General features: G+C 40.5%; 1 protein-coding gene across 6 annotated transcripts in view; it reads left to right on the forward strand.

The window, feature by feature from the left end:
- Positions 1-8,260, forward strand: part of LOC131109643 (zinc transporter ZIP11-like) — a 72,567-nt gene extending 64,307 nt beyond the window's left edge. For all 6 annotated transcript variants that reach the window (XM_058061854.1, XM_058061855.1, XM_058061858.1 and 3 more), the window contains 5 exons: positions 1,932-2,090; positions 6,453-6,522; positions 7,052-7,150; positions 7,240-7,398; positions 7,586-8,260. In XM_058061854.1, coding sequence (XP_057917837.1) covers positions 1,932-2,090; positions 6,453-6,522; positions 7,052-7,150; positions 7,240-7,398; positions 7,586-7,664 — 566 coding nt within the window. In that variant the 3' untranslated portion in view covers positions 7,665-8,260. The remainder of the gene's footprint in view (positions 1-1,931; positions 2,091-6,452; positions 6,523-7,051; positions 7,151-7,239; positions 7,399-7,585) is intronic.
- Positions 8,261-8,262: the final 2 nt, after the last annotated feature.

Raw genomic sequence — 8,262 nt, forward strand, 5'->3', positions numbered from 1 at the left:
GTTCCACATGTCCAAAAGGAGTAGGAAGAAGCAAAGCTTATTAAATCCTACCCTTCCATCTGGTACTTTTACAATCAGTAACTGTTACATTTGTTCACTTCCTGCTTTCTATAATACGGTTTAAGGGTTTTTTTTTTGTTTTTTTTTAATAATGGACCTCGTACCGAAGTAGGAGGTGATATGATCATACAATGACATCATGGGTACCATAGTAAGTGTCAATATAGTGATATATATAGCACATCATGACTGGTTCAAGACTCTTCATCCTTGTATTTAGCAAACATCAACTGCTTGTATTGTTTCTTGAATTGGCTCATCGTTGTGCATTGTTTGAGGGTCTTACTCAATCTTTGATTTGGCATATGGTCCAAAGAAGCAGTCTTCACATTGGTTTAGAGCATCTACACCACTCATCCATGCCATATCCATGGCAACCGTCTGAACACTTCTTTGTTATTTATTTATATCGATGTGTTATTCTATTTGTTTTTTTTTTTCTTGGAGCGTCTTAATAGGAAGCCACGTCCTCCACAAGCATACCTTTAAAGCCCATTTCTATTTATGCTTCCAACTCCTTTGGCTGTGGTGAAAAGGTTGGGTTCTCCAAGTTCTGTCACAGCCAAATGAATTAAAGGATGTTGGCCTTTGAAAATGCCCCCCTCTGTAATTGAACACCTTGAGCAATTGTCCAGATTGTTTGACCTTTGCACACCAAATAATTCAAATTGACAGCTTCCTGTGTTGCACACTTGAACTGCACTGATAGAGGATAAATGCTTATATGCCGGAGAGCTGTTTTGAGAGGTCAAGACACATCTACAGATAGCCTTGGGAGCTAAATTGAAGCCGCCTGAAGTATTTGTACTGTAGGTCCATCCAACTATCAACTTCATTGGAACGATTCCTCTGTTTCATCACTTATACTTTATAATCGTAATTGCAGGCGTACAACCTCTTCACAATGTATTGTAGCCTTGAGTATCGCCATAACTACAAGCACAAATCATACTTAGAACAAAGAAGCTGGGGAGACAGAGCTTTCTCCATCGCTGCCCCCACCCTCTGGAACTCTTTGCCCCGCCCCGCTCATGCTTTAACTGTGTATTAACCAATGAATGTTGTATTTTGTTTAAGTTTACTTGCTTTTATTCAACTCCATTCTTCTGTAAAGTGTCTTTGAGTATTTTGAAAAGCGCTATACAAATAAAACGTATTATTATTATGGCTTATTATGTAGTGTGGAACGTGAGAAAAGGCTTGATCAAGTGATATTACTCAAACAGAGAACAATAGTCTGCAACAGTAAATTGTAGTAAACTTCCCCCGTTTTGTGCCACCACGGAAAACTTGTGCATAACAAGTTTTGCACTCAACTGCAGTGTTTTTCTTGAACTGTAATGGAAAAATACTGCGACACGACCGACATCACTTAACACACGCTGTTGTTGTTGTTGTTGTGATGATGACCACAAATGAATATAAGACTTAACAGTGGAAGATAGAATGATACATGATGGCCCAGAGGTCTACAGCAGTTGTCATCAGGGACTGCAGAGACACTCCAGAAACATTGTCATGCACCAGTACCGGTACTGGGAAAACAAGACAGGAAACAGCCAGAAGGGAGGCCCTATAATAGGGCTTGTCTTGGTTATTGTTACTGTTGACTCCTTGTTGTTTGTCATCTGCAGGAAAAGGGATCAACCATTACTTCTTGCCTTTTTAGTCTTTTTTTGGGAAATATTTAATAATATTTGGTTATTTCTTCGATTGCGTCATCCTTTTTGAGACATTAATATGGCCTCTTTTGGTACCATGGTGGTTCTTCCCTATTTTCAACTGATTTTCTCTCTTCTCTCCAATCAGATATCAGTCATATTATATTACAGTAAAATCCTTTTTTGTGTTTTTTTGTGGTTAAAAAACAGAGGAGGGTCTTCAGCTCCCGAGGAAGAGAGTATCTCATTGGGATGGCTCAGATGTTCAACAAAGAGAAAACAAACATCCAGAAATGGCTGGACGTTCAGGGAGCAGCTGGAGACGCATCCTCCTACTCATCCTCGCCATCACTATTCACAACATCCCAGGTGAGAAGAAGCCGTAGGGATGTAATTGGCACACTAAGAGTTGAATCATGAATCATTTTGTATTTGAAAGTCACCCCCCCCCCCCCCAACTATTTCTTTGTCTTAGTGCTTCTCAAATAGTGCAGTGTTGGTCTGTCGGGGTCACTTGAAAATAATTGAAATTTAAAACTGGTATATTTAAAAACACAATAATACATAATACATCTCTGTTTCAAAAGGGAATTATCATTGGGTTCCTTCGTCATCTTCTTCTTCTTCTTCCATCCTGTAGCTCCTGGTTAATAGGAACGCTCGTTTCAGTTGCACGAATCCACCTCATCATTGCTGCTTGACATGGCTATTTCAAACAGTGGTGCAGCTACATTTTCATATTTTGTGTGTGTGTGCGTCATGCAAATCAGGCACTTGCCGAGTGTGTAGGAGGAACTGCTGCAGTAAAAGCATAATTTCATGTCAAAGAGCAGCCCATTTACTAGAGAGAAAAAAAAAAATATACACTTGTCACCGCATTGCACTCAGCATGTGGCTTTAATTGCAACATATGAACGCAATATTGTACGCGCGTCTTGCTTCGTTTCTGCCACATTGATATTTGCTAGTACGTGACGTACTGTAGCATTTATTGGGAAAAATAATGGAACTGTCAAAACCTCTCACAGTGGCACATTTTTTTTTAAAGACCAAATGCACCAAGATACAGTAAGGTAATACATAAATGTCACCTAATATTTTGACCAATTCTGCATCATTCAGGCGACACGGTGGTCTAGTGGTTAGCACGCAGACCTCACAGCTAGGTGACCACGGTTCAATTCCACCCTCGGCCATCTCTGTGTGGAGTTTGCATGTTCTCCCCGTGCATGCGTGGGTTTTCTCCGGGTACTCCGGTTTCCTCCCACATTCCAAAAACATGCTAGGTTAATTAGCGACTCCAAATTGTCCATAGGTATGAATGTGAGTGTGAATGGTTGTTTGTCTATATGTGCCCTGTGATTGGCTGGCGACCAGTCCAGGGTGTACCCCACCTCACGCCCGAAGACAGCTGGGATAGGCTCCAGCACCCCCCGCGACCCTTGTGAGGAAAAGCAGTAGAAAATGAATGAATGAATGAATGAATGCATCATTTACTGTGGCTTGCATACTGGAATGTACTCAGTCACTGAAGTATTAATGAGCAATGACGTTCTATTAATGGGAGATAACCATGTGATGTGTTTTTAACTGTTTTAATTTCTACAGGAATTCACTATTGTATGCACAGCACTGATGATGCATTATTTGTAAACATGAGATAGATTTCATACCATACTAATGATTTTGAATGATCATGTGAATGAACGTGTGGTAAAAAGCACCTGTTTGATTCTCCAGAAGAGTCATTAACCCACACGGACGGAGGGCCTCGGGCTATTTAGAAATGAGAGTTGATAATAGAGCTATTAAACATAAAAAAAAGACAAAATGCTGGTTCAGCTTGTGCTCTTCCATCATGAAACGGTAAGTGCACTTAATTTCCAACCCTTGTTTGTCTCAGCGGGACCTGAAGCCCGCTGATAGACTCCGTGCCTCGCTCGTTGTATTGAACAGATGCATCCGCTGCATAAACAAACACATGTACTGCTTGGCAAAGAGGCTGTGAAAGCTTAACAGGAGTTTGGTGAAACTTGCTGGAGATGTTCTCTCCCATCACATTAAATGGCCCTATTTGTGTGATGGATGAACATAGTCACGTCTGCGCCACGGCAACTGTCAAATCCGTAATGTCACACAAAGTATGAGGAAGAATATTGTCTAAGTATGACATTGTGGAATAGGGAATTCTCGACTACGTACAAAGTACTACGTACTTGTTTATAATTGACACAGTGACACGCAAGGTTGAAAAAAAGCATCTTGGAGGAGGAGACAGTTCAACAAAATGCAGTTTATTGGCAACGCGCTGAGCGTTTAATGTTATCATTTTGCTCGAGGCAACCAACGCTGATTTGCAAACAATTATGGAATCCCTTAGAGGGTGTTTTTCAAGAAAAACATATGGTTTACTGGGAAACTGGCCAGATTATACGCCTGAAAGCAAACAATGGCATGAAAATCCTGACTGTAATACAGAAAATCTCAGCGTTTCTTAAAGGCTTTCTCATCAGAATCAGAATCAGAAAAGGTTTATTGCCTGGAATTAGTTTTGGTATAGTAGGTGCAGACACATCTATTAAAAAAAGAATGAAAAATACAAAATATACAGAATAACAGTATAAATATATGTACACAGTCTGTTTTTTGTTTGTTATTCCGGAAGTGCAGTATGATTGTTTTTTTTCCTAAAAGTCCAAGCTGGGCGTTAATGTAACGTTTAGCGTTTTGGCACTTTGTCATTTCTCCACACACGTTTAAGTTATTTATTTTTAAGTTTTTTCCACACATGTTTAAGTTATTGCATCAACTCACGGGACCACAGAAGAAAAAAACAGAGAGGCCGAATTAACATTTGTGTTGCCTAATGAGGAAGAAAATTACCTTTTTATTGCTACATTCTTTATTTCCTCTCAGGTGAAATCCTCCCACCACTTTGTGGTTGGTCTCAAAATATATTTCAAATATATCATGTCAGATATTCAGTTAATCGTTATGCCATGCCTGTAAAGACAAGCGAGATGCAGCATTTTTTTCTTGCAAACAAACATGATGGTCTCCAGTCTTTATAAAGTCTTCTCTCCAGACTTCAGACTGACGTTACTAAAAGCCAAACAAACACCGAAACTCTCCCCCGCTTGTTACTGTGTGGTCAAACTTAGTTTGTAGGTGCAAATAGCGTTCCCACCAGCCCTGTGGCATTTCAGACCAATCCAGATTTCAGATTGAGTGCAAGTGAAGGGAGCTTTATCCATAACAGCGCTTCATTACGTTTGCCTTGATGGGCCGGGGGGGAATAGAATGGAGCCAGGGTGTCTTTATCTTAGGTAATGACAGGCGTTAGATGATGATGAAGCGGCCTTTGGGCTTTGGGATATCTGCAGCTGCGTAGGGGATGAGGATGCTCCCCATCCTCTTTCATCTTCCGTTTGCATCCGTTTACATCTCTTCCGTTTTTTTGCAATCGAGGTGTTTGAATTCTCTAAATAATCGTTGCATTCAAGTTAGAATTTTGCGGTTTTAAAATGTGCTCGGTGATTACAGAATATTTACCTTCTATAGTTAACAAAGTGAATGGTCGCACTGTGAGGTCACAGAAATGCCAATTTTCAATTCCTTAAATAGATTATTGAACGCTTCCAGCAGGCTGCAGCCCCCCCTTGTGTGTCGTTAGTACCCACTCAGACGTCTCCGTGAGAATGAGCGGCTGTTAGATTGTGAGGAAGGCTGTTAATTGTGCACTGGCCCTAAGCTCTTTGGGAGCCACAACTCTATGTGACATCTTATTTCATGACTTCATCCACTGAAAATCAGTAAATGGAGTCTAAAAGTCTTGCAACATGCGAGAGGTCAACTATTTATATTGCCAAAAGAGACATTTTTTGTAATTGTATTATTTCTACTCCTAAAGGCAATTAATACTATGGAAAAAGGGAGAATGCCAAAATAAATATTGCATAGATAGTCCTTGTTCGACCTACTTTAACCTCAAAGGGTGTGCATGTGAGCAACAGGGTCATGTGACGCTGGTGACTAAATTCAAAAACCTGCAGGGTGCTGTGCTTGTCTATGACAAACATTAGCATGCATTAACGTTCTAATCAAGCGTTTGTTAGTGGAGTGATATGACTTCTCTGTGTTTCACGTGCCTGAAGGTTTATTTGCTGTAACATATCATGAGTTCCATAAATTGGGACAATCTACACGGACAGCAGATTAAGGAAATTGGAAAATTCAAATAATCATGCCCGAACCAGGATGAGAAAAAACATTCAGATGCATTACAAAAGTCAATCATTTTTTGTGTTAATGTAAAAAAATAATAACGGTACATGCATGTGCTACTACCAGCGTCAAGAAACGTCCCAGGCCAATGAGGACACAAGAAAACAGCATTCAGCCACGTTGTGACAACAACTACTTAAAATCTGCTTTAGTTGCCTTCATGCGAATGCACCAAACCGCTCGTGTGTCCCTTGTGTGTGTTGTTGGGCTGTCATTTTGGATTAAAGTTAAAAGGAGCTATCCAGTACTGTAGATCCAGTAGATGGATTCAACCATCCATGCACAAGAATTCCTGGCCCGTTTGCATCTTTTTGAATTTATGGATTGGCCCCCCCTCCTATCTGTTCGGTTTTTGGTGATCCCTCATTCTGCTTGAAACCTCCATGTGTTACGTTTGTGTCACACTTCCGCAGACATGGTTCACATATTGGTGTTTTCTGTCTGCAGAGGGCTTGGCTGTGGGTGTTGGATTTGGAGCCATTGGAAAGACTCCATCTGCTACTTTTGAGAGTGCAAGGTGAGGCCCATCAGACAACAAATGTAGTAGAACCCTAAAGTGGACTCAACCTAAAGTCCTACTTTTATTTGAATGTCGATGATACCTTTGGTTGCTTAGAAAAAAAATAAAAGACTATTGGTCTATAAACGTTCCCAATTGTGTGCTGATGACATCTAGCGGGTAAAGTGGTACTGCAAGGAATGCAGCTATGTTTTTTTAACTTTGGTGAGGTGCTACCCATGCTACCCATGCTACCCATGCTACCCATGCTTTGTCCCTTTTCATTATCCTCCCAACTTCATAAGCACTTGGTGCCCTCAGTGCTCACTTAGGTCATCCAATGCTTTGCTGCCATCTACAGGTTATATTGTCACATTGCATCATGAGTGTTAGCTTGCATTCTTGTCAGATTGAGCTATGATTTTTATATTTAAAATAGATTTTTTTTTTATAAAAACATTTGAAAATATGCTGTCCTTTATGGATAATAATAAGAATAAAACTATATTTTTTGCATTTTTTTTTTGCATTTTTATTGTCCCTGCAGGAATTTGGCAATCGGTATTGGTATCCAAAATTTCCCAGAAGGCCTTGCAGTGAGTTTGCCGCTTCGAGGGTCCGGGGTCTCAACATGGATGGCCTTCTGGTGATAAATGACACATTCAACATGACTTATGAACACCCCCCCCCACCAAATAAGCATTGAAATAAGCATTGTCATGGTCCTCTCGGTAGGTACGGCCAGCTGAGTGGGATGGTGGAGCCCATTGCTGGGATGCTGGGCGCCGTCGCCGTGGTGTTGGCTGAGCCTCTGTTACCATACGCGTTGGCGTTTGCTGCTGGGGCGATGGTTTACGTCGTGGTTGATGACATCATACCGGAGGCTCAAGTCAGGTGAGGGAGGACACGTGTCATTCATGTTCAAACATTGGCTGGATTATATTAAATATAATGCAAAGTCATAATATGAGTGACTGTAATACATAAAATCATGTTGCTTACATTTTGTAATATATTTTTACTGTATATGTACATATATAGTCTTTTTAAAATCTCCCTTTAACTTTGAACTTGTCCACAGTGGGAACGGGAAGCTGGCGTCCTGCACCGCTATCCTGGGCTTTATAGTGATGATGTCACTAGATGTGGGGCTGGGCTGAATCGCCGTGACGACCAGCAGCGCCTCCACAGCCATCATCGCCACGACGCTGCTGACCTCAGCGGCAAAGAAGGGGACCAAATCAAGTATTGCACATTTTGACACTTTTCCACAGTACAGCACCGAGCCTGATGCCATAGTGAACCATTCTCACTAAATGACTAGTCTTTGTAAGATGTACAATTCAGGGGTTCAAAGTTTATACACCAGAAATGACGGTACTTTGTCTAATGTCCAAATATTGGCACGTACAGTATGGACCTAACTGTCACTTATTTGCTGTGCAGTGGAAAAGTACTCATTTTTTTTCAATGGTCTTTAGTCAATATATACTTTGAAAAAAAAGAAGAAAAAAAACTTTTTATCATTTACCTCATGGTGGCAATACTTGAAGTCTGTTTTTGTTCAACGTCAACAGAAGCAGTTAATGATTTCTTTGTAGAAGGATTTCATTCTACATGCTGTTTTCATGCAATGCTGCAATATGCAGATATAAAACGGGGCATATGTGGGATTTCACAATTTGTTGTTTTATCCTTTTATTCAATGCAACACGAGTGAAAACAATATCCTTTCCAAATAAATATAGTGCCTTCATT

Source organism: Doryrhamphus excisus, chromosome 22 (genome assembly GCF_030265055.1).
Source record: "Doryrhamphus excisus isolate RoL2022-K1 chromosome 22, RoL_Dexc_1.0, whole genome shotgun sequence".
NCBI classification, from domain to species: Eukaryota; Metazoa; Chordata; class Actinopteri; order Syngnathiformes; family Syngnathidae; genus Doryrhamphus; species Doryrhamphus excisus.